At 37.6% G+C, this 27,892-nt stretch overlaps 1 protein-coding gene across 1 annotated transcript in view; it reads right to left on the bottom strand.

The window, feature by feature from the left end:
- lama5 (laminin, alpha 5) overlaps positions 1–27,892 on the bottom strand; it is a 102,561-nt gene that overhangs the window by 64,369 nt on the left and 10,300 nt on the right. The window contains exons 3-6 of the mRNA XM_061735735.1: positions 8,846–8,963; positions 8,075–8,193; positions 7,168–7,338; positions 5,630–5,727 (exon numbers count right to left, since the gene is read on the bottom strand). Coding sequence (XP_061591719.1) covers positions 5,630–5,727; positions 7,168–7,338; positions 8,075–8,193; positions 8,846–8,963 — 506 coding nt within the window. The remainder of the gene's footprint in view (positions 1–5,629; positions 5,728–7,167; positions 7,339–8,074; positions 8,194–8,845; positions 8,964–27,892) is intronic.

Below are 27,892 nucleotides of genomic sequence, written 5' to 3'. Positions count from 1 at the left end.
GTTGAATAAAATTCGACTTACCAGACTGTTTTGTTTCTCTTTATATATGTTTTATCATGCGGCTTATAATCCTGTGCACCATATGTATGAAATAGACCCGTTCATTGATATCCCGCCTTATAATGCGGTGCGCCTGATGGTCCACAAAATACTGAACGTGAGAAAATGGTAATTGATTTAAAAAATATGAAGTCTATACATTCAATCAAATTAAATTCAGTTATAAATTTACAACAAAATATCAGACCAATTAGAAAGAAAGAAAATAAGTTCAGTGCAGGTCCAATTCAATAAAATTCAACCCAATCATATTCCAATCCACTCCAATTCACCATAATTCAATCACAGCAAAAACTATTTAACAAATCTGAGAGACTGTACCAACTTCTATCCCAGAAACTTTACATATGTATCTATGTAGTCTATGAAAAAGACACTATTTCTGGAACGATTTAACATACCGGTAATGAAAAGCAGGTGGGATTTTTAGTATTTCTGGAATGTCAAAGGTTACGATGAAAAGCGTGCACAGTTTCCTGCAACAGCTTTCAAAGATGTATAAACCCACACATCTGCACACATTACACATCTTTCCTCACGCAACAGGCCATATTTCTTTTAGCTATGACGTATACGAGTTATCTTTTTACATGCTCATGGAATCAAGACCAACTTAGATGCGTACAGTGGACACCTCGATCATGTGCCATGATTATCTTAAAAGGAAAACCTACAGGACTGCTGTTTCCTGAAATTGATGTACTTGTAGCCTTTAACAAATACTAAGATGCCACAGTTTGCTTCTGAAAAACCTACATCTTTTCTGGCTCTCAGAACGACGTGATATAAGTGTAGGTAGCTGCAGAAACTGTCTAAACAGCCATGGTAAGTTTAACAGGCTGTGTATGTAGATCAGTAATGAGAAACACAAGTGTAAGGCTGTATGTACCGCAAAGTACATGCTTTATGTCATACAGTAGGTAGAGTGGCAATAGGCTCTTCTCATGAAATGTAATAAATGGGTTTTACAAGAAAAAGTAAAGTGTGTTTTTATTATGTTGTGCTGTAGTAGTAGAGCTGTAGTTCTTTATGCCATTTTTGCCATGTATGATGAATATTATTGCTTCATTGCTCATAAGAAATGTTTATGTGTATAAGCAGAATCAGAAATACGTTACTGATCCCCAATAGGTTATTGTCTCAGGGAATCACTTTTGAATAATCAGACATGTGATCCTTCTTACTTAATCAAATATATAATCACTGTGGTTGGTCATGTTGAATCCTAACAGGAACGAAGCAGCTGCAGTCATGACAACAGGAGAGGAACTTAATCTCTGGCAACACACAGACCATCCCGGAGAGGGAAACTTTTCTCTCTTCTCCCCCTGGCGGTTACATTTCCACCTCCGTCTATGTTACTGAGACCTGTGACGTATGGATTATCATATGCTTATATATTATATATTACTTATATACTTATATAGTGATGTGTAATCTGAACTCCGTAATAATGTGGCTGTTGAATCTGCTCATCAGCGTCTCTCAGACCCCCCCAAAAAAAGTGGCCTCCAACTATTTCTTCTTTCAAACAGGTATTAACAGCTACAGCTGTGATGATGGTGTAGACAGAGATCTCACCGAAATGGAATCCTGGTATATTAAACATTTAGAGGAAAGGACAGAGATGTGGTCTGATCTACTTTAGCACGTTTACATTTTCATTAACATGTTTTTGAACAATCATAAAATGGCAAAAGCAAAAAGAAATAAAAGAAAATACAGATTAGATTTATTTGACACTGGTTTCATGCCGGCAGGAGTTTGGATTCCTCTCCCTCGGCCTCAACACAGGAGCATCTTATATCACTTTCAGACTTTCTTTAATGTTGCAGTTCAACTCCTGTGCATTTTGTCCATTTCAGAATTTGACGAATATCCGCCTTCATTCCAGGTACATCAGTGATCTTTATCAGGAACTGCTATGTACTATAGTAGGTGTTAATGATGACTGTGCCGACAGGAGCTGTCATCACCCAGGTGTCTGAAACAATATTTAACTTGACTGAGACAATTTCCAGCTTTTCTCAACTTTTTTATGTCAAACATCCAATGTTTTTAGGTTATGTGACTGTTTGAAGTGTAAATGAGAATCAACAGCATTTATTTGATTTAATCTGGCGACTACTTACCTTCCATAAAATAGCTTATGCTGACTCTGCATTTTGCCTTATCATTGAGCAAATAATAAATAAAGTATGTCAACCGTTTTAGATCATTTTCTTAAGGATCACTTCAAATGTTGAATGGCTTAAAAGAGCTTGTGCTTAGTTTTCACATGACTGCATAAGCTTTGATAGGTCATTCAACCCGGCAGCAGCTGGACTCTGTAAAACATCTTATTACCATAAGACTTGGTCACTGGTCATCAATATGTGTAGACATTTATGTATGTATATATATTCATGTATGAATATAGGTATATGTATGTGTGTGTATGTGTCCCATGTATCCATGAGGGTTGCACTTGTTATGTATGTTTGTACATAAATACCAGCTGCCATTGTATACAATGTGTTATTTTATCTTTTATCTTATATCATTTTATTATCTTTTTTTGCTTACTCTTTTGTTATTTTTCCTTGATCTGTGGTAACGCACATATTTCCCCTTGTGGGATCAATAAAGTCTTATTTAATAGTATATACTATGTGAATTAAGCCCATGTTTTACCACTTTTTTGCATTAAATAGAAGGGGCTTCAGGTTTCTCCAGAATGCTGGGGTCAGTGCCAATCCTTCAGATAAGCAGTGCATGTGTCTTTACTGTTCTGTCGGTTGTAAATGTTTAGCACAACTCAGTATTTCATTATTCCACAATACCTATTCGGTATCACTCACAGTTCTACTAAAATCCCTCTTTTTATCTAAACTCTAAACGTTGCTGGAGAGTTTTAAGAGCTTTGGCTTTGCACAAGACTGTTTCCAAATGTTTCTACAAGTCCGTCCAGGTGACAGGCGTATTGTGTTTCTACTTACTTGAATGTGTAAAGCAAAGAAAAGTTTAGGAAAAGCACCTGAACCTAGAATAAGGACCTTTGATAAAATCACTAATTTGTCAACTGACGCTGATGTGTCTGGACACATACGCACCAGAAACTAAATTCTTTACTGACACATTCACAGAAAATAACGATTGATCAATACATCAACTCAGTCTGTCTTTTACTGCTGGAGTGGATTTACAACTTTTCCTTCTTACAACTGAAATAACTTGTATTATTTTGTGGCATCATGTTGTACAACAGTAAATTGTCAATTCTTCACTTGAAATTAAACATGAACAGTATAAAATTGACTTTATAAACCAGAAATTCAAAAACACAAGCTGACATAAAACTAGGTCAAGCATCTGAGACATTTACTCAACTTGAAGAGTTGCAGATTTGTCCTGTTATTTGATCAACCCTCCTTACCTGCTGGCAATACTAAACAGCAGATTACATGTTGTAACAAATCCTATATCTTGTTGCATGAAAAGCATACAGATATACGTCCTTAAAACACACACAGTCCTGGCACAGAATGGAACCACAGCCAAGAGAAATGGAAACTTAGGCTTACAAGCAGAATCAGAGCTTGGGATTTCAATTGTTTTCGTCTACTTGCTCCAGACGTCCAGAGATTGTGATTAAAGGTATGTGACAGTGAGTCTGTGGTGTGTTTTGGAACAGATAAATGAATCGAAGAAACCAAGGACATAGGGCTGTGCGATTAATCGATTTTAAATCTAAATCGGATTTATTAATCAAAATCGATGTTAAAAAAGGAAAATCGGAAAATGGATTTTCCTTTTTTGCAGCTGGCTGCATTACAGACAGAGCTCGTCTAGTCATCTTTGTTTGGTCAAGAAAATTGTAAATGTTGTCACTTTACTAAACTCAAGGAGGATTAACAGTATCTTTCAATTGCACTTCATTCCCAATAGGGAAATTTGTTTGCTATTTTTCTTTCAAAATAAAGATAAAATATTTTAAACAATTTATTCCATTGTCTTTTGTAGTTTTACCAAAAAAATCAAAATCAAAATCGAAAATCGGGTTTTCAGAGAAAAAAATCGGGATTTTATTTTTGTCCAAAATCGCCCAGCCCTAAGGACATCAATCACTTTTTATAAGATCCTGTGTTTACAAAGATTTTCCTCTAATCTGTTTTCAAAGATGGACACACACACACACACACACACACATACATACATACACACACACTAAATTAAAGCTGCAAGCAGTGTTATTCAGGCCTTTGCACCTATGACCACCACCCCCAGGTGCATCCACCTGTGTTGCATTATAGTATATTATATACTAACACCATCACATTCATTCCCTTCAACGTACACTTTCTGAGACACATCATCAACTCTTCCTACAATATCTGAAATTCCTCTCATCCTTCTGAGGGTAAAATAACAACCAAATATCCATCACTGATACACCCCACAACTGCAGAGTCATCTGCAGGAATATTCCTGCAGATGACAGGACTCCTACTTATACTGGAGGTCTGAGTTGTACAGCTTGAAGAGGAATGGTGAGAGTACAGTGCCCTGTGGGGCTCATGTACTCTTGACACACAAGCATTCAGTCTGGTTCAGAATTGCCATGGCCAATCATAAAAATAAAGCAACAGTGCCACCACCGCCACATACAATACAAAATAATTATTTTTCACAACAATGCGTCATCAAGGTGTCAATCATCACATCCTCTTTAGTCCTGACAAGAAGAAAATATGTAGGAGCAAATTACTTCTTGTTGTCAATTAGCCACGTTTTCACAGCTACACCCCAAAGCTCATATGCTATTTTTGTGACACATCAGAAACCTTTTTAGCATTTTCTTAAAACGTTTTGCACCCTGGAGTCTTGGGTACAACTGGCTGTTTTTGACTACTTTTGTATTTAGCTACATATTTCACCTTAAAAACTGTTTACCTTGCCTCGCTTGGTATCATTCTCAGCACAACCTCACCTGCGTCAATTTACACTTTACTTCATTTTGACAGACTCTTTTAAAACACTGGACCTACAAACACACAAACACTTAAAATCCTAGTAGGAATAACTTATATATTCTATATTATTAAGAATAGTTTTCTTACTATTAATGAATGGTTTTTAATGGATTAGAAATAAAAATATTAATTGTGAATGTCAAAAACGTATCGACAAATTTAGCAAATTTATACACACTTCTTTTCATTAAAATGTAGGCAATGATCACACATTTCTGGGATTTAAAAAAAAAAAAAATCAATGTAGGTCTAAGTGTATTGTGGGGCTCATGGAAAAACATGGTCTAGGTGGCGCTACTGAGGCCATTTTTCTACACCCATGCCTGGCACGGCACTTATAAAATACGTCATTTTAACAACATCTGATGTGTATGCAAAATTTGCTACGTTTTTCAAGTATAGTAAGCCTCCCAAAATAAGAAACAATAATAATAATGATACAATAGGGCCTTCGCACCCTTGTTGCTCGGGCCCTACTGTAACTATCCCACAAGTCGGTGAGTCAAGAAAGTGCAGTCTGATTCCTGATTGTGTTTTCATAAATGTGGATAACTTACTTGTAGGGGTCGTTGGGGTCCTTGGCATCGCAGGCCTCCGCATGTCCGTTACACACACAACGCCCTCCGATACTGATGTCTTTGATACTGTAGTAATACTGTAGAAAAGAAATAGCACACATGTTATATCCATGAGCATGTTCTGATACGGTGCAGCACAGTGGTGGGGTCGTGGTACTGTTGCCTCATAGCAAAAAGGTTCCTGACTCAAATCCTGGTGAAAAATTATTCAAAAAAATGTCTAAATGAATAATAATGTATATTACATAATTATGTGCTGAGTAGTATGAAATAATGTAATGTAGTATTATGTTGTATGAAAACTGTTTGATTTTTTTAATAAATACAAATTAAGAGTTCAAACACTCAGAAATGCTTAGATAAAGTCAAAAGTAAATTTGGAAAAACATAGTGGACAAATTGCACAGTTTGTGGTTTTCTTAGTTCCAGTTTGTCACAGTACTACTTAAGCCAACCGTTTTTAGTTTAATCCAGATCTAGTCTTGAGTCCAACCTAACTGCAGGACTGCAACAAGGACATGTTAGCTATTCCAGTTAAAATTGATGGAAAGCAGTGTAAATATTAACACAGCAAATTCAATCATGAAATCAACTGTTTATGAACAGAGTTGATTTTACATCTCCCATAAAAAAGTAAAGGACATTTATTGAATCCTGATGTCACTAAAATGTCAGAAAGGGAGCTGGTTTGATGATTTCATCTCACGCATCAAATTCAGTGCTTAGTCTGGATTGTCTAATAATAATGGAGTCGATTTATATCAAGCTTTTCTGGACACTCAAAGCGCTCACAATGGTTCCATTATTCATTCACTCCTGATTCATACTTGGTGACGGTAAACTACATGTAATCACAGCTGCCCCGGGGCCAATCCGTGCCAACTCTGACCACCAGCACAACATTCATGCACATTCACACACCAGCGATGCCCTCACTGGAGGCAAGGAGGGGAAGTGTCTGGCTCAAGGATACAATGACAGATGACTTTGAACCGCCAATACTTCGATCATTGATCACCCTGCTCTACCACCTGTGCCACTGACGTTATTAGCAGAAACAAAGCTTTATTAGACTCTCAAGCGACTTAATATCATGCCCATGTGAAACTAACTCAGTCAAACACGAGGAAAATCTAAAAATCTGATTCGCTGTGGCGACACCTAAAGGGAATAGCCTAAACGAAAAAGAAGAAGAAACATGAGACAATCTACCAAATTGTACAATTAAAGTCTGTAGTTTTACAAGAGAATGTGCAGCTTGACTCCATCACACATGTACAAAACTGGCTTGGTAAGTGATGATGAGAAGTTTTGCTGAGCACTTTCAGAGATCACGGTTAGAGATCATGGTTAAAGAGCATACACAGGGTTTAACACCGGGTTAAACTGTAAAAATGAGTGAAGATAGTGACTGTGCAACTGGCCCAGGACATTTGACTAGAAGACCAAAAAACCTAACTTAGAAATCTGTGCTAAACTGCAGAGTACTTATTGATGTGGTTGCAGCAGCGCCTCACCCTGCGGGTGACGGTGGGGTCACGCAGCACCTTCCCCATCAGGTGTGCCAGCAGCGTGTTTGTTCTCAGGAAGCGGAGCCGGATGTTGGTGGCTTTGGTGAACTCCCTCAGCAGTGGAGAGTAGGAGAAGTTCATCGCCCCGGGACGACCATTCACCAGGGACACCACAATCTGAGGGAGGCAGGATTACAAAAACATCAACTACCACCGGAAATATTTTATTAAATCTACTTTCCAGGAAACACAAGTTGACAATGATGAGATGACATCAAATAATTCAAGCAGAAAATATATTTTATGAAATATCACAATATAGCAGTAATGTATTTTACGGTATGATTATAATGGTATTTTTAGAGAACAGTTATTATGTGTACTAAACCTAAACTGGACTAAAATTACCTCTGGACCTGCAGTCATTCTAAAATTACACTCCAACATCTGTATTGTCTGCACATCAACAAATTGCTGACTTGCATTTGCACGGGATTAAAATAATCTCATCTTCTTTATGTTTGCTGAAAGGCAATGAGGTCATTTTGTAATGGTATTTTGTCATTACTTTACAAATCACAGATAAAAGTGGATAAAAGTTGCTGATGTCCCGTTATTTTACAAATGATTGCATGTCCCCAGATCATTTGAATCCCATGCGAATGGGGCAAAGACTGAGAAAGTCTTAAAAAGCAAATAAAAAGGTAAAACATGTCAAAGTCACATATAGTTTTGTACTATCCTTCAAATACTGTAATAAAACAAAAATAGGCAGAATTTCTTAAAATATTAAATTGTTTCAAATAGGTAATGTTTGTTTTAAAAAAAACTGTTATGTGCTAAGTTTCAAAGTAAATTGAAGTTTTCTGCAGTTGCAAACATATTGAAGTACTTTGAATGCATTCAGACTCACCTCTCCGTTTTCAAGCGGCAGTATGCGTGAGTATTCAGTGGTGCAGATGACATCATCGTCTCTGTTGATCCTCTCAATGGTCCTCTGTCCGAAACGCTCAATACAGTCTGTCATGGAGGCTTCACCAGCAGATACCCGTGTGAGAGACGCAGAGAATAGGGAAAAAAAAATTACAAATATATATTTGAAACCATTAATATATTATATATATATATATATATATATATATATATATATATATATATATATATATATATATATATATATATATATATATATATATATATATATTCAAATATATATCTTTTTTATTCCTCTTCTTATTTACATTCTCATTCAGGAGAAGATTTATTTACAACAACTTTAAAAGCTTGAGGCACCTGCCGGTCAAAACAAGTAATAACATACAATTTTTTTTATTATTTGGGTCGAATCAATTATAAGTACGTATATAAGATTTTGGATCGGAACCAAAAGTCCTTTTGCTTCTACCTTTTTTGATCAGATAAACACGCATGGACTTGTTGGCATACATTCCTAGAATTACCCCTCCAGCTCACCTGAACAAACTGCTGCAATAAGCAACGTGGAAACTCTATCTGCTTCCCCTCAGGAATGCTGTTTAACACTGAGAGCATTGAGACCTTCAGACAGCATGAAGGGATGCTCATAGAATTTAACTTTCATCCTCATGCTTGACATTCAGAGTCATGTGTATGCAGTGTGTTTGTATTGTTGATGAATATTTATGTAAAGCTGTGTTCCACTCACAAGAAAAGTATTGCCATGGTTGGTAGGTCTTTCCAAAGTCAGTAGATCTCTCCAGAACCCAGAGGTCTGGACGGGGGGAGTTGGCAAATTTAATCAACACATAGGCCACATGGAAGAGCTGCAGAGAGAAAAGAGAATAAAAACAATCCACATAAAACTACTGTGACCACTTAGAATCCCATTTAATTCAATAATACTTATACTAGTAAAAATAATGCTTGAAGGCAAATGGAAGGTATTATGAATAATATAAGTTAGTAATTCTATACAGTGCTTGGATATATACAGGCCCAAGTGTTTGGTGTGGAGTTGTGGGGTGTGAGCTCTCCTCCTAAAGTCCACCACCATCTCTTTTGTCTTCCCCACATTGATGCACAGATTGTTTGCATCACAACAGTTAAGAAGTTCCTCCACCTCCCTCTGTTCATAGACTCGTCGTCGTTGGAGATCAGACCAACAACGGCCGAGTCATCAGCAAACTAATTTCCAAGTACTTTTGTCCATGTAACTTGTGGAGCAATCATATGTGAGCAGCATGTACAGGGGAGGCTCGGGACGCACTTATGTGGAGAGCGTTGAATCTAATGGTGGAGAATGACATACCACGGATCTTCCCTGACTCTGGCCTGCCTGTCAAAAAGTCTAACCCCCAGTTCTATATCAATGATTTCAACCCCAACATCAGCCATTTGTGGGCTATTGTCAGCGGGCTGATGGTATTAACTGCAGGGTTTAAGCCCAGAAAGAGCAGCATGAAGTACGAGTCCCTGCTGCCCACGTAAAAGTAGCATGGATGACACCTGATGTGGCATCAGGTGCAGACTGGTTCGTACTGCAGTGATCTAAACTGATACCTTAATGTGGTACAACCCCCCCCACCAAAAATAAAAAAAAATAAAATAATATATATATATATATATATATATATATATATATATATATATATATATATATATATATATATATAAACACACACACATATACATACACACAAACACACACACACAGATATAACTAGGATAAGACATGCCCGGAAAGAATCACACAGGAAAACAAAGGGATAGAAAGAAAAGAAGACAATCAATATAAACAAAAATGAGAGCCGTAAAGAAAGGTTAGTTGGGTATGGATATGTAAAATGTTGAAAAATAAATGAACAAAATATAGAAACAAAGCTAAGAGGGCAGTAGCTGTAAATAAAAGAAAAACGAGACCCATTAAACAGTTTTAATACACGAGGAAGGAAAAAATGCTCTACTTGAAGAAAGAAAAGAAAAGCTTGGAGGTTTGTTTGTGGCTGCCGAGGTTAAAAAACATGTAATTTGGTTTACCTTCACTGGGAACTGGTACGTCAAACACACAAAATACAGTTTTATTATCCAGCCTCCTCATCTCTATCTTCAACCTTCAACTTCAAATCAGGCTGTTTATTTTGTACTTTGTGCTAAAGCTCAGTTGTCTTTGTTCTTTCTTTTTTCTTTTCACAGCAAATTCCCCACAGCCGTTTCATAGTTCAGTTAATTTCAGAACAAAATCAGCTAATGATACTGTATCTGTAACAACCGGAGACACTAACGTGTGATTCCCCCTCAGATGAGCAACAGCAGTCTGTGGCTGAACTGTATATGCAGTGCAGTAGTGTACGCTCTCTATATACTCTCTGGCATGTTGAAAAAAGTGTTTGATGGATTTATCTTTTTCTAAATTTACATTAGCAATTAAGCTTGAAGCTGTGGCAGATGTTTCAAAACAGAAATAGAATCGAGTGGCCCGCTCCACTCCTTAAGAGCATTTGCTGTGTCTCAAGTGAAAGAGGCAGTTCCACATCCCTTTGAGGTATTTTGACAAAGGCATCTCAGACATTTCATTAGGACGTCAGGAAAGGTTTCAGCAGAATGTCTCCTCTAATCAAAAACAGACAAATAAAGCAGAAAAAGGGACGTCCAGCTGGCAGTCTCTTCTAAAGCCTCAGGAGCGTCTCGGGAGACATCATGTCAAAACCAATAACATTTCTCCGGATCTTCTATGCTCTGTTATCTATGTGATGTCACAAGTTACTGTCAAAAAGCTAATTCCTAAATTCCTAACGAACTCCAGATGCTCCAATATCACACATTGAGATGTGTTCTCTGGCTTAAGCCTGGCTCTGCAGCTGCCTGTTGCTTTTTGTCCTTTACTTGTCATCCCTAATTCATTTCCTGAAAGGTCCTGACACTGGTTAAACAGTGAGGGTAAACTGCTGTCAAGGGTAGGGTTAGTTCAGCTGCACGGTTTTGTCCGTCAGACCTTGAAATTCCTCCTCCTTTGAAACAGAAAGTAACAAGACAGTGACGCACTTAATAACACTGTCATTAATCACGTGGGCTTTATAGAAGGCAGTGTTGACATTTCAGTTCAAGTCCTGATTTGTCCGTAAACAAACGGTTTGGTAGGGTTAATAACGAAAAGATCAAGCAAAAACCGACCCTTTCTTTCACTTGAATTAAAAATAGTGGAATTCATTTTCTCAATTGAATGTCGCCTAATGTTAAGTATGCATAGTAAGTATCAAATTCTACTAATGTCAATGAAATTTAGACATGTAACACCAGACATCTGAAAAAGAGAATTATTGAAGGGGCAAAAGAGATTTTATTTGGAAACAAAGGAAAAATATTAAAGGTTGTGAAGGGGCAAATGTTTGCTATGTTTGCTGTTATTTGATCCTGCTAATGCAGTAATGTTATTACCTTTTTCTTTTGTTAGATCTACCATTCTCACAGAGATAGGATGCCTAATCAGTAGAAACTGACTTGCAATGCTGACTGACAGCATACATGCATACATAGCCAGCCATGCATGGGCTGAAAGGGGTCTCCAGTCTGTTGCCTGGCTTAAAAAACGGTGATGTGCGCGCACACATATAAACGAAACAAAAAAAAAGGTTTTGCGGGCCTCTTTTTCCCCCGGCACACACATAGACCTCAGCGGGATTTATGGATTAGTGGCAGCCTCACAGGTCAGGCTGGCTGAATTCCCTCCACGCCCATCAATCAACGTGCAATTACCATAGAAACCACCAGCCAGCAACAGGTCAAACCAATTGACAGAAAATGAGTTAGAGTATGATATGACTGGGAAACAGAAGAAAAGAAACAACAGAAATTACTTTTTTTTCTTGACATAGGTTTAAAAGAGAAGAAAACAGTCCATTGAAGATATGCACCAGGCTAAGCTCTTTACTTCCAGCGCTGTGAAACTTACAACCAGGCAAAGACTTTTATAGATCACTTTATCTCATATAGTCATACAGATGCCGTAGAAACAGTGTGCTTGACTGGCTCTCCAGAAGTCTTAATCTGCCTTTTGAAGCTGGATGGAGGATCATAAAAAGGAAAATCAACAATGACAAGTATGTCCAATCAAGCTGCTGCATTCTTGTGTTCATCTAGTAACACTACAGATTCCCTCGCAAAACTGAAACATTGCTTATCTCTTAAATAATTCTTATTTCCAAAATAATTCAAACACGTAAATAAAAAGAAGAGTTAGGTAACAAAATGGCAAATACGCCTCCTTTCCACTTTCTAGGGTATTGCTGGGATGAATTCCAGATTTGGTTTTATTTTCTAAACACAAAGAAGGTGGTCAAGAAATACAGTAAAAATATTCTCCTTTGTACTTGCAACTTTTCAGTTCAAAAAGGTTGCCCTGTGGCCGTTTGCTGCATTTTATACCTACTCTCTCTCTCTACCCCCTTCCTGTCTACACTTCAAAAAAAGGCCACTACAGCCACAAAATCTTTAAAAAAAAACAAACTCTAAGTACTTATTGGACTAAGTGAACCAATCACAACCCCTGCAGTTCACGTCAACGCGATGTAACACCTTTCAAGGTGGTATGGGTTGTTATAAGAGGAGTTTAAAATTTGAGGCGTCCATGCACACGGTGTGGGAATCTTAATACCACATATATTACATATGCAAAATAAATAAAATAAATGATCTTATATCATCCAGCCGTCGATTTCTGCATCATACATGACGGATAAAATGCTCAGACAACCCTAAATGGTGTTCCTGGAGGAAATCTGGAAAATAAAGAGCTGGCAGACACATGTATAACTGCCCTGTTACCAGCATGCACCAAAATGTAAGAGAGAAGAAAAAGTGATAGGGGCTGCCGGATTACATCTCATAAAGGGATATTCTTATGGCTGTTGCAGCGACAGAGAGGTGCACATCAGGCTATGCCGTAGTCTACACTCAGTATGTTTTTTTTTTTCATTTTTGGGGGGGATTAATTGTAATTTAACTTACAAAATGTATGTTGTATCTTTTGTAAAGTGACCTTGGGTGACCTGAAAGGCGCCTCTAAATAAAAGGAATTAATAATTACATTTACATGCACTAACAGAAAGTCGAATTGTTGCCTTAATCCAACCAATATTGAATCTTTAAACGCCATGTATACACCCTGGAAACATGTTGGTATCCATGAAAAATAAAGAATCAAAAACTACCTCTGAAGTAACCTAAAACTGGGTTAATGAGATAAATCAAATGTTTAAAATAAAGACTTTTTTAATCATTCAACATAATAAAACCAATGACAATGGCATGGACAAAAATTATAGTACTCAAAAAGTAATATTTTGTTGTACAAACCTTAGCAGCAATCACTGCCAAGAAGCCAGTAAAGATCAAGGTCATAGAAGGGTGTGTTTTAATCAAGTGTCATACTGTACATGGAAGATTTTAGCTGTGTGTATTGCATTGTTATGATGATCATTATTATGACCTGCGATGAAGGCTGAGTTTCCTAACACTGAGCCGAATGGTTCTGTCAACCAACTACCGTGTTTTGTGGACCATAAGGTGCACCGGGTTATAGGTCGCATGATAAAACATATATAAAGCAAAGCAAAACAGTCTGGTAAGTTGAAATGTATTCTACTCATTCACAATAACTCAGAATATCCTTCAGTTCTAACTAAAACAAAAAAATACACTCACATTTTAAATCATTTGTCTTCCCCAAATAAAAAGTGGCAGAGGTAAGAGACTACGTCCTGTTCTCTGATTGGTTCATCGTTGCCAGTGATTGCAAACAACTGAAGTTGTTTCAAACAACGTTGTATTCCAACATTTGATTATAATTGGATTATGATATAGATTTGAAAATTGGGTTTACGCTAAAAACCAAACATTGGCTTGACGTCTAAATATTGTAAGGTAACATTGACTAGTTGCTGGATGATGATTGCTTGGCAGCACTACATGATTAGTTATCTAACGTTGTCTGATGTTGCAATCCGTATTCAACCAAGGAGCAACTTTAATACAACGTCCCTGTGTCAGATGACTGGTCCGACAATCAATCAATCAAGCGGAGAGGCTTCCTCACTACCAAAGTCACACTAAAACCTTTTGACAGATTTTTGAGCGCAGTGTACCACATAAAACTGGTTTGCGGTCAGTAATCACAACAAAATTCATACATACGGCACACCTGATTATAGGACGATCTAACGATTTTAAGTGGGTCTTATAGTGTGGAAAATACAGTAATAGTCTTGAGACTTCATTGTGCCTCACACAGACTCAAGGCCCCCATGCTAGATGCACCAAAGTAGCTCCAAAACATCCAAGCAGGTCCACCAACCAAGCAGTCGCCATGTTTCACAAAAGGCAAGGTTGGGAGTCAATAGACTCAATTGTGTTCAAATGTGGACAAACTTGTTGGTACCCTTCCAATAAAGAAAGAAAAACCTACAATGGTTACAGAATTAACTTAATCTGTAAGCCTCCAATAAATTTATCAGATACTATAAACCTTCAAACTTAAAAATAAATAAATAAACAGAAAAAACAACCTGAAACTTCTCACTTAGAACACGGTCTTGACAGCCAGCAGGCAAAACAGCTGTTCCTTTTGACCTTTCTTCACACAAAAAAGCTGTAACCTGGAGCTACAAATTACGTCTATATGAAAGTAGGAGGGGGAAAAAACAACCAATGCTCTTAAGAAATGTGGCTAATGACAGCTTGCACATTCCCAAGAACCACAATCCTGATTCTAATCACACCGTTTTCCAGGTGGCATTTTACTGCCTAGAGGCAGAAATGTAGAGACGGCGTGCGTAGTCGCACCCAGACACCCATGCAGCTGGCCCATACATGCTCAGCCGGTGATCTCAGTCCCATCGCAACGCCTGAAATGTAAAGGGTGTCATTTTCATTTACTTCTCAGGATGGTTTGCAGACGTCTCCGATATGTTTTGACATGCCAAAAAAGGTTCAAATGTGGCAATCTGCTGCATAACAGTGATGTCACAAAGCTGGAGATTTTAATTCCATCCGGAAAAATAAATACCATCTTTCATGGAGAAATATAGACTACATAAACGCACCAAGATTTTCAAAAATAAGACTTACTACATCTTACATTACCTCCAGAGTTCTATTACAATGCATTATTTTCAAGATATATATGAAAAATACAACCATAATAATTTTGTTTTGAATCCCAAAAGGAATTATTTGAAAATATTCAGATAAAAATGTTTTAAACAATTTTATTTATTTTTTTAATTTAAGTATTAATGATTGAATCAAAAAATAAAAGAAATAGATTTAACGCTCCCTAACACTATGCTAACGAGCTTTGGTAATTTTTCTGCGTAACAAATTCAAATTTAGAGATTAGGTAAACCTTCATTAGTCCTTTTTTTTGTGATCAAGTTTTTTATTGAGCTTTTACCAACCCCCCCCCCCCCCCCCCCCCCTTTTCTTTCTCATTCAATGACAGCAGAATGAGGAAGAATTTAGGAAGTCACTACCCCCTCTCATTCCTTACAATTGAATCTGCATTTAAATAAGTTTATTTTATTTATTTTATTTTACTTCTAACTTTCCCAATTGCCTTTCAGAATTTGACAAATAAAATAAAAAAACATAATAACAAAAGATACAGTATATATATAAAGAAAGACATGAGGAAGATGGGAGGACAAGCAAGAAGACAAGGACGGAAGATAAGAGGGACAGCTTCCATCATGGAAATACTGATAAAGCCTTCTTCCCAGACTATTCTTATCAAATCACATGGGGACAAATTGAGGGAGAAACTGTAAAAGTGGAGGAAATGTGGTGCTCATTTGTTGGACCACACTTTCAGATCTGTCTTTTTTCGATACTTAACATTTTTGTAAATGGAACACAAATAAAATCTGGCCTGTTGTGAGTAAAAGCAACGTCTATTTTCTTAAATGTCTGTGAGGAAAAATAATGTGCAATCTGCTTTCTCTTGTAGAACAATGAAGAGAAATGTGGAGAAGTATAGCGAAAGAGGGACAGAATGAAGAGAATGATATTGGAACACATACTCAAAGGAACTGTGTTTTTAATGTCTTGCTTCACGATTCTGGCAGGTAAACATCACCTGACGATATGGAAATTCCTTGTGTATTATTGGATATTCTAAATGACAGAAACAATGATGAGATGCTGAATGAGAGCTAAACTTTGCTGAAAAACAGCTGAAAGTTAGAGAAATTGCCAAAGTCCTGTGAAAATGTGAAGGAAATGGTCAAATGAAGCTCAGACATTTGAAAACTCTCGAGAAGGTGGAAGAAGAGAAGGAGGAGTTGAAGAAAGGAGGAGGAGGCACTGAAAAGTGGAATATTTTCTGAAGAGAAGAAGATGGGCTGAAAACAGGAACACGTGCTAAAGAGAACAAGTTGACCTCGAAAGTGGAAAATCAGCTGAGGGGAGGAAGATAGTCTGAAGAGAAGAAGAATGACCTCAAGATGTGAAGATTAGTTGAAGAAGATAAGCTGATGAGCTGAACAGAATATAAGCGTAAAAGAGGAAGAAAGGAACTTATACTTAGAACTATGTGATATTTCAGTTTTTCTTTTTTAATAAATTTGCAAAAATGTATACATTTCGGTTTTTTCTGTCAAGATTTGGTGCTGAGTGTACATTAATGAGAAATAAGATGAACATTTTGGATTTTACAAAGGCTGCAATGAAACAAAGAGAGACAAATTTAAAGGGGTCTGAATACCTTGGAAGTACATGTTCTTAAATTTCTTAAAGTGTTTTTCTAAAAACTCACTCACTGCGTGAGTTTTCTGACGGAAATGACTGTTACTACAGCTCCATGTTTACATATTTAAGACAACAAAAACATTGACAAGCAAGTGTAAAACATTTGTATAAACAGAAATCCTGCTGTGAGATGTCTAGTGGGAAAGAGTCTCATTAAACTGGAATACAATTGTTCCCAAACTTTAAAGATTAGTGTGTTAGCAGTTAAATTATGAGGTAGGCATTAAGCCGAAATATATGATCCCTGTCACTGAAACGGAGAGCAATCTTCTCTACCAAATATTTGAAGTACGTGTTACAGAGAAAGAGAGATTGCTGAGAGCTAGCCCAGTAAATACCCGCTGTGTGTTGCAGAAGCAGACCCAGCAGTGAGAGCAGCCTGCTGATGGTCACGAGCTCCCAATTCCAATTCCTGTCAACTGCTGTTGGTGTCACATTGATATGTCCAAAGTCAAGGATTGATACCTGAGAAGTGGAGCAAGTGGAGCTCTCAAGAATGACCAGAAGCACACTCCCAAACACCCTACCCCCTACCTCATCCTCACACAGACACACTCACAAATGGTGTTTTCATTGGGGAATTTCTGCACCGCTCAGAGTAAGATCTGTGAATACTGTCAGCTGCCTACTGAGGTGGACATTCTCATGTTGGAAGACTTATGGTGACCTCCTGGTAGACATGGAAATGAATGTTACATTTTCAAAGAGGGCAAGCATATGGGGACACCTGGACATCATCTTTTAAAAAGCAAGTTTGAGAAAAATAACCAGAGTGCCTCTGACCACACTGGACATCAGTCTACCGAAGAAAAGCTACATATGGAATTGTAATTTGCTGGAAAAATACAAACTCTAATTATTTGTATTCAACCACTAGGTTTCTGCTTTCATTCCTGTGCTGACTGACAATTCAGCAGTTTCTAAAATCAGTTGCTGAATCCTGCACAATTACAAATGTGTTGACACACACACAAACCTGTCTGACCCTCGACTAACCTCCATACCAGTTAAACTCCCTTCCACTATTTCATGATTTCACTACAGGAAAACATTTACTCCTGTCTGACTTCATTCTTTCCTCTTCTTTCCATGAACTTGACAAAGCTACAAACATTCTAAGACCTCATTCAGACCAAGAGTGCCATCAAATATATACGTTATTATAGCTCAGTTTTCTTCCAGGATGACATGCAATGGATGACATACAGTATTACAACTAGTCACAATGTATTATGTTTTAAGTCACTTTTTATTCATGACTTAATGCACTTAATTCACCATTTATCATGCATCATAACAAAACCTAAGGCAAAGCCCACCTTTACTGCTTCCACAGAAATCAAGAGGGTGAGTAGCAGCCAAGTGCTATTACTGTAATCAACTGCACTTGATAAACTCATAGTCAGCAAATGTAACAACCTCATTAACATCTGGACTGGCGTACTAGAGAGTGTAATAACACAAGGAAGGGAAGACATCTGCGATGCAAAATAAAGAAGCACATTTTGCTTACCATCAATCAGGGAAGGGATCCAAATCATAAGTGAAAAACAAGGGCATCTTCAAAAGCAAGCTGTGACATTGTAACAAAAATATCCGTGCAAACGAAAAAATACTTATTATCAATGTAATTTTCATTTTTTTGTCTTCCTCGTTGAACAAAGTAGGATAATAATATGACCAAGGAAGAGTAAAGAAAAATATGCAAAATTAGGTATTCAGTTAACTGCAATCTGATGACGTTCTGTTAGTTCTCACTACACCCTACCCATTGGAAATGTAATGTTCAGAGCAATGAAGCTCCTCAAGTTAAAGAGGAAGACAGATCTTTATTTTAGTTAGAAAATATCAAAATGCAGACCATTTATAAACATTTTCCTCAACAATCCCATGAACATCAATGTAAGCCTTTACCAACAACTACCAAAACACTAACGGTGCTCCTTGTCAAGTAGAATGTGGGAGTATGATTGTAAACATCCAAGTGTTGCTGTATAAGTGTAATAGAAGAACTGGTGTATGACTATATTTGTGAAGATGGGTGAATGAGAAACACAGTGGATAGTGATTTATAGAAATAATATAATAATATGAATCCAAGAGCCTCAGTAGCCCTAATGTAAAACTTTTTTTTTTTTTTTTTTAAAGGTAACATTACTGATCTCTGAAGGCCTCAGCTACAACTTCTCTACCTCTCCCCTCCCATTTACAAACCAGGTTAGGAAAGAGGAGAAACTCAAACAATGTGTTGAAGTCGACATAACAAGAACTAATATTTACCGCCAGCGTCACATTACCAAGAGCAAACTTCTCTTTTTGTCCCCTCTGTTTATTACCCCCTATACTTTATTTTCTCTACGGCCTCTTTTCTAAATATCTTATCATCAGTTTGCCTACCTTTGTTTCTTCATTTTTAGGGGAATGCTTCAAATGAATAATGGACTGCTGGTCATTTTCAGGACGAACCAGATATCCATAAGGAACTTAAAACTAAAACATATGTTTGAGGACACTAAAGACTAATCTTTTTATAACTGTTCTCCAAAGCTGATAAACAAGAAATGCCCTCAAAGGGTACTGAAGACATAGCTATTATTCCCTATAATAAGGATTTTATAAGTTTTGAAAACATGAAAATATTTTATGCAAAATGTATTGTTTGACCTCAGAATTGCTATGATGAAAAATAATTACAAATATCTGGGGCTTTTAACCTGTGAAAAGTGCTATATGAATAAACTTTACTTACTTACTTTTATTTTATGATAAATCCTCCAAAGTTCCAAAAGATTTTTCATTCTAAACCAAAACAGTCATCGCGCCAGTTTACAGGACGGCAATATCATCATTGCAGCATAAATCAATTAATTAGTCTTTCAATCAATCACAGCATATCAGCAAAAGCCAACAGGCAGACTAAAAGATGGACAATATAACAAACTGATGATCTACATCCTGTGAGACACACTGTTGTAAAAGATTACCCAACAATCAGGTTCAGATTATCTGCTTATCACAACGTGCAACAATCCCTCTCCTTCAAGGCAGCTGAACTGTAGACTTGTTTCAACCCCCATCAGTTCTGACTGCTGGTGAAGTAGAGGTTGTTATACGCTGTTGACTTCTTTAGGTGGATTACTTAGAAACTCACTTTTTAACAATCAGGTACACGGTTGCTGAAACTGGTCCAGGCTGGTTGTGTTGCTGTCTGGTGATGGTGGTCAATAGTGGCTCATTGTTCTTGTGTAGATTGCGTGAATGATGTGTAACTGGGCAGGGAAGCCAAGCTCGTGTTGTAGGTTGGAGAAAGAAAAAGCCTCAGAGACCTGAGACAGCAGTGAGAACTGACGAAGCTACTCGGATGAGAAGCAAAACGTCAAAACAATTCTACAGTCCAGCTGCCTTGAAGAAGAGGGAGTTCTGGACCTAACGTGACCTGCTGACTGAGCACCTTCACACACTTCTCAGAACACACATTGGAAAACAAATAAGTCAATGCTCAGAAACGTAAGTGTAATAAATTGGTCAAAGAAAGTTTGACAGTAAATACAGCACAAGTCCTGTCTGATTTCAGCTCTTATATCACAGTAAATGAGTTGTGTCATTGTGTCGGTCTATTCTTAGGCTGTTGGAGCGAGCAGGAAAAAAACTGCTCAAAGTTCCTTGTGTCCTCCAAGGAAGACGAGCTTGGCACCAAACATGTTTTTCTGTCTGGGAAGGAGGCCGCGCATGATCCTCATTATATACTGGACATTCATACAGTTATAATATATGTATGATCTTGGTTGAGGTGGATTGATTATTGTTATTGATCAAAATTATTTTTACAATACCTGAATGAAAAGGCTGGTGGTTCTGTAAGACTTCCTTGATTTAAAACATGTCATATTAATTGATGCACTGATGCGGAAATACTGACCATACTTAGAAAACCTTCCTTCTGAGTTATTCAACCGCCAAATCTTTAAAGCACGAGGTGTGTGATCATAATGAATCTTGTTTTAGTTGCTTGGTTGAGCCCTTCACCTCTGTCTCTTAACCAACCAATAAAGATCTATAACATATTTTAATGTGCTCATAATTTCCCAATCCTGGGATCAATAAAGTACACCTTATCTTATCTTAAGAAAGTTTCAAACTCAGATATAACCTGTTATGTACTGTTTAAAATTGTCAGTTGTTGAAAATAAAACAAATCACGAAAAAAGGCTATCAGAGAAATAGTTTCCAAATGGGATTAGTCCCGATTCAACACAACCAAGTTTACGTATGTCCTTGTGTGAAGGCATTTTAGTGTAAAAGAGTTTTAGTATCCAAAAATGTGTCAATAGCTTCCAAATATATTGAACAGAGTGAACTTCATATACTGGGAAAATAAAAACAAAAAACATACTGATGTCTTCATTTTGTGTGTCTCCTGTGGTGAATTTGTGTGTGAAAAACACGGAAGAGGAAGAGAAAAGGGAAAAGATAAAACTCCTTAAGGGCTTTTTTGTTCTCAAAAAAGGCAGGTTATTTTTATTTTCATGAGGCAACATTTAATTTAAGGAGAATAAATAAAGTCCAGAGCCACAGATGTTCATGTGGTTTGTTTTTATGCTCCTCAAGGAAATAATTAGGTACTTCAATCTCTTTTAATTAATTTCGATTGAATCCCATTTCCCATTTATTGAACATTTCACTCGCCACTCACAACAGTTTCCTCCACTGTCTACAGTCTTTCTGAAATGTTCAAACACACTCCCTGACACAACGATGTGATGAAGGTCCCACAGAGAAGGATTCTGAATGTTAAGCCACTGGGAGGGTTTGGGGATCACTGCAGCTGCAAATACCTAGAGCTCATTGACCTAATTAATGTGTTTCACATTGTAATGTGATAAATACACTGAACGGTACTTTTAACTACTTTCCTCCTTACTTTTTCTCCTAATTCTACCCTTCCTACTTTTCTTTTTCCACTTCCTCCTCCCTGTCTGCTCTTCTTAGAGCTTCAGTTAATCATTACTTTTATCTTCTTTATATATTTCAACCGTTCTGTTATTTAAAAAATAATCTAACTACGTGTTTATGGTAAGAAACAGATTACATTAAATTTTTTAATCATAAAGAATCATAAAAATAATTACAAAATAAAGTACTTTAAAAGCTTCTAAATTACAAATTCAAATGAACAGTGACTCAGTGTTCACCAGTGATCATGGGGCAATACATAGTACCCCCAGTTTAGGTTTTAACAAATTTTATAATCCGCTTTCAGTAACAAAACTCAACTAAAGGGGACCTATTATGAAAAACATGTTTTTTCTTTCTTTAACATATATAAAGTGGTCTCCCCTCAGCCTGCCAACTCAGAGAAGGAGGAAAGCAACCAAATTCTGCAGAGTCTGTACAGCCGCCCGGATGAGCCATGTAGTGTGATGTGGATCTACGAGCCTTTCAGATTCTGCTCCCGTCATTACGTAACGACGGGAGCGATGCGTGAAACCACAGCCACAACTAACTCTGGCCGGAAAAACAACAACAACTCCGCCATTTTTTCGTAGCGGTGTATCGCGTCATTCGCGTCATCGCGTCAGGCAGCCAATCAGCACAGTGCCTCATTATCATAGCCTCCCCACCAACTCAGAATCCAGCATAGAGAAGGAGGTTAGAGAATGAGAAGATAAAAGGTCTGGCTCAGAGGCTGAATTTCTAATTTATTTAGCAAAAACAATCAAAAGCTTGTTTTTAATACATTCAAGGCCTGTTTAAAATAGGTATTAGATGCCATAATAGGTCCCCTTTAAGCCGATATTTTTCTTCCTCTCTTCAGCTTATTTTGAAGGTTCAACTCCTTTTTTTTCAGCTGATCTTCCAGTGTTTGGGCCAATCCCAATACACCCCCTACTTTCTACCACTACCACAAACCGTAGGGCCCTTGTAATCTTCCCTAGGGATTGGGACACCACTCGCTACTTCACTGCATGGTTTACGTTCGGGTACGTAAGCTACTGCGTAGTTACGCTTGCACAAACGTCATACCATATCAGGAAGCCGACAGCTAAAAGCTGTTTTAATTTCCGCTGTAGCGCTGTTAATATGCCACTTTATTAAGTTTTAATATTTTTTTAGGTGTAAAAGTAACCGTTAAGATCCCCAACCTGGGCTCAGTTTATCCAAATAACGCCTGTTAAGAAATTTGCTCCGATGTTTTCGGGATGAGAACAGCCTGCCGGCTCGGGAGCTGATTTATGGTTCCGCGTTAAATCGACGCAGAGCCTACGGCGTAGGGTACGGCGTAGGGTACGGCGTAGGGTACGGCGTACGATGCGTGTTGCTGCACGTCGCTGCGTAACCTACGCCGTAGGCTCTGCTTTGGTGTAACGCGGAACCTTAAATCAGCCTTTATTCTGGCGAGGTCTGAAAAGACTTCGCAACAACGGGCAAGCGAGTGGTTATGTACATTCACTGAGTGAATATTATGAAAGTAAAATATATATTTCTCGCTAGAAATGTAATCAAAACGCATTTTTATGCAGAAACTAACTCAAAATATTGATTTTATTCAATAAAAAATAAGAAATGTCCGTCATGTTGTTTTTTTTTATTCAGTCTGCAAATGATGACGTAAAGCATTCTGGGAAATTTTCTCAGGCCCTCGGTCGCGAAGTCAGCATCTAAAATCCCTCGCTCTGAAGGGCTAGATTCATACCTACTAACCCTTGTTATGGCCACTACCACTAGATGCAAAGAGGAATTGGGACACCACTACCCTCACGGGAACGCGCAAAATTTAGGGGTAGGGATGAAAAGTAGGGCTAGGGGGAGTATTGGGACTGGTCCTTTCTCTAGCTTATCCTCCTCTCTTCAGCCAGTCTTTTTCCTTTCAGATTATCTTCTCTTTAGCCGATTTTCGTCTGCTGATGACAACTTCTCAAATCATCTTTCTGTCTTCATCCCATCTTCTTCTTTTCAGCTTCTCTTCTCTGTTCTTCAATAATTTGAAGTTTTCAAATGTCTGAGGTACATTTAAGCATTTTCTCGCATTTTCACCTGACTTAAGTTTTGATACATTTTCAGCAGTTTAGTTGTTTCTTCAGCAGAGTTCATCTCTCATCCAGCATATCAACACTCACCCCTGAATTTTCAAAGTAAAAATGTGAACTTTTCCAGTTTTCATTCTTCTTAAAGTGCAAAGACTCTGGGTTGTTTTTATAGGGATTTCTATTAGCAAGGATTTATAGGAGCCTCCAATCTTTTCCTTTTTTATCTAACAAGCAGTGGCGGAGCCAGGAAATTTTATGTGAGGTGGCCAGGAAAAGTGATCATTTGGGGGTGGCAACCATTACTCACTAGAAAAGCAGAAAATACAGATTTATTTAAAGCACTTAACTGCACACCCCAACAATATTTGGAATGCAGGTATAGGGGCGGAAAAGAACAAATAATTTAACGTTGTATGAAACATTTTTCCTTATTGGTTTAGACAAATAAGCTTAAATCACGTAACTGTCTTACAGACAACCGTCCTAAGTTCTGTTTTGCTAGGAGCTTCTTGAATAATCTTTGTATGATAAGGAATACGATAAAATCCTTTTTTTTATTATATATTGATCAAGCTATATGAACAAACGTAAAATTAACATGACATGCACAAAATGTATAATTGTTTACCACTAAAAAGTATAAACAAAAACATAATAATTCTGTATCAAAACTTTGCTCTGCTCCCAGCCAAGGATCATCAAAGCCTCTAGTGAAATAAACTAGCTTAGCTTAGTTTATTTAGACAGACACACACACACACACACACACACACACACACACACACACACACACACACACACACACACACACACACACACACACACACACACACACACACACACACACACACACACACACACACACACACACACACACACACACACACACACACACACACACACACACACAGAGCTGTGTGTTTGGCATTTCAAAGACTGCATTTGAATGCCCTCTTGTCTTTTTCAGCCAGTCCCAGCTGGAGTTCTTCTATCATTTTAGCTCCTCTTTCCTGCCCAACTCCCTCTCCGTTTACTCCTTTTTTTCATGCATGATCTCCTTCTGCAATTATTTTAACAAGGTCCTACATCTTGATTCATTTGATTTACCCAGACTGTCCAAACATTCTCTTTTTTATTTCATCAGTGCAATTTTGCCACTATCCAAAAGACATTTTGTAATACTGTTCCTTTGCAATGAACAAATAAATACGTTCATTCAAAAATGTATTAGCCTTAATTTATTTATTTATTAGTCTTTTATTAGTATTAGTAATTATGAAATCAAAACATAATATTTCAGCTCAGGTTTTTGTACTAATTACTGGATGTGAGACGTTGAACATAAATAATCATTTATTATAATTAGGTAGAGCCTCAATTACAGTGGTGATTATTGGAAGATTCACTGACTTAAGTTTCACACAAGCTGTTTTGAACAATATCAGACAGTTTTCCATATATCAGCATCATAATAATAATAATAATAATAATAATAATAATAATAATAATAATAATAATAATAATAATAATAATAATAATAATAATAATAATAATAATAATCAAAGTTACATAGAAAGTATGCATTATTATTATAATTAGTAGTAGTAGTAGTAGTAGTAGTAGTAGTAGTATTATGATTATTATGATAATGATTATGATTACTAAATATTGTCAAATATCATTGCTGGGGATTTAGTTTGGGTGAAGACGTGCCATACATCAACTATTATTTTTTATAGGGCTCCAATAAATTGAGATTCACTGTATAACAACTATGTCAGAAATGTTATTTTTTTCCTGACCATGGCTAATTGCTGTTATAAACTAACATTGACATTTGAAGGATCTTAACATTTGTTTTGTTTTGACAAAATCCGTTATCTAATAGCTTGACATCTGTCTTAATTGAAGTGTATTTGGCTCAGGCGTCTGACTATGACTGACAGTCAAGGGAGAACAGACGTTTGCACATGCATGTGATATCCTACATCCACATTATCTCCGAAGTGTGCATGAACAAACACACACTGTAATCATTTTCACACCATAGTAGACAATTTTACTACTTACATTTATCTTGCTTGAACCTTATTTGAAGGAAAAGAAAATTATTTGAAACGTATCAAAACTTTTCAACCTACAAAGCTGAAGCCTCAAGGGAAAATGTCTTAACCTACTATTAACACAACCTGACAGCAGTTCAAACTACAGACCACCTTTGAAGCCTGACTGGTAAGAGTCTAGGAGGTTATTCAGAGAGGAACCCAGACATATTTGAAGGCTGCTCTTTTAATAATTGTAGACAGGAAGGGAAGTTCAAAACATCTGGTAGTTTGTTTTTTTTTCCAAAGCAGGACTGAAAGAGGCTCTTTTGAGTAGATGTTTTAACTGTGCCTGTTTGAGGGCATTGTCCCCGAACCCAACAAAGCATTTATTATGTGTGTGATAGCTGGGACAACAAACTGGGCTATGGCTTTTAGCAATTTCGTAGGGATGGGATCTAATTGGCATATAGGACAGTAGGAGTTTAGATTCTTCAATCTCAGTGACAGGTATAAACCCAGAGTGAAATGCACTCCAGGAGGAGTGTAGTAGGACTGTTACATGCTTGGATAAAAGAGTTTGATGTCTCACCCGGAGGAGTCAGACAGGAACAGTAGGACTGCTGTGTATCGTTAACAGAGTTGGGTGGCATGCCCAGACGTTCAGTTAATTGGCTACTGATATCTGCAACCTTATCAGTGAAACAGGAGGCAGAGGTATTTGTGGATAGATATGTGGCAGCTGGAGGAGACGTTGGATTCAGCAGAGTGCTGATCGAGGAGAGAATCGCTTCATCCAGTCAGAGGCGGTGCTGACTTTGTCATTGTAAAAAGCATTTTTAGCAGTATTGATGGTGGATGTAAATGAGGATGGGAATGATCGATAACCCTGGAGGTTAACGGGGTCAAAGATTTTCTTTCTGTTGTTCTAAGTTGGTATGTAGAATTCAGAGGGTATCAGACAGCCAAGGACAGGGCTGCTTAGAGCAAGCAGTTTTGTAGATAAAGGGCATGAGCTCAAGGCAGAGAATAGAGACTCTGTAGCCTCATAGACATAAAATGATGAGAATGAGCTAAGAGTCTGCAAAGTGGACGTAACCAATGAAGAGAAGTGGTTCTGGAAAGAAGTTTCAGAGATTTTGGTGGAACGAGACCAAAGGTAGAGGGTTGTTTCTGGAGATGCACAGTAAACTGAATGAAATGGTGGTCAGAGAGATGTATAAATGTGACTTAGAAACAATATCTTGCAGAAGGTCGTGTGAGAATCAGCTCAAGTTGTTGGCCAGTTTTGTGAGAAGGAGGCCTGGGAACCCCGGTTAGACTGAATGGGCCAATCAGAGACAGGTAATCTGCAGAGAAGGGTTAATTGACCTGGTAGATGGTAAATGAGCATTCACAGTAACTGCATGGTGTTCAAAAGAAGCATATTTGTGAGGCCTGCGCCCCTGCATGTTCAGACAAACAGGAGGCATGGGAGAATGAGTGGCTCTTAAGCAAAGAATCAGATTTCTGTCTTCAGGAGCTGCAGGAAACATGTCAGGCTGATAATCAGTCAATGGCATATGCATCAGCATGCATACCTGCACATACAGTTTATGGCTGATTTCTCAAAATAATCTGGTCCATCTCTTGGTTCGTGTAGGTCCTGCAGGGGAACCCGCCAGCACAGTGGAGGACAGAGGGCATGTGTAAAACTCATCATTTACCTAAGAGACTGCTGTCTACCTCCAGTCCATCTTGTAATTGAAAAACATTTCTCAATGCCATGTGTGATTTATGCATGCATATCATATTTATGGGTCCATTTTTGGTACTCATTTAAAAGACGTATTGCATGTCATTCTACCTGAAATGTTATTTTGTCATGCACAAAATGTTTTACAT

This window comes from Cololabis saira, chromosome 12, assembly GCF_033807715.1.
Source record: "Cololabis saira isolate AMF1-May2022 chromosome 12, fColSai1.1, whole genome shotgun sequence".
NCBI classification, from domain to species: domain Eukaryota; kingdom Metazoa; phylum Chordata; class Actinopteri; order Beloniformes; family Belonidae; genus Cololabis; species Cololabis saira.
Note: the sequence above shows the minus strand (reverse complement) of the source record. Positions and strands in the feature narration are given on the sequence as shown.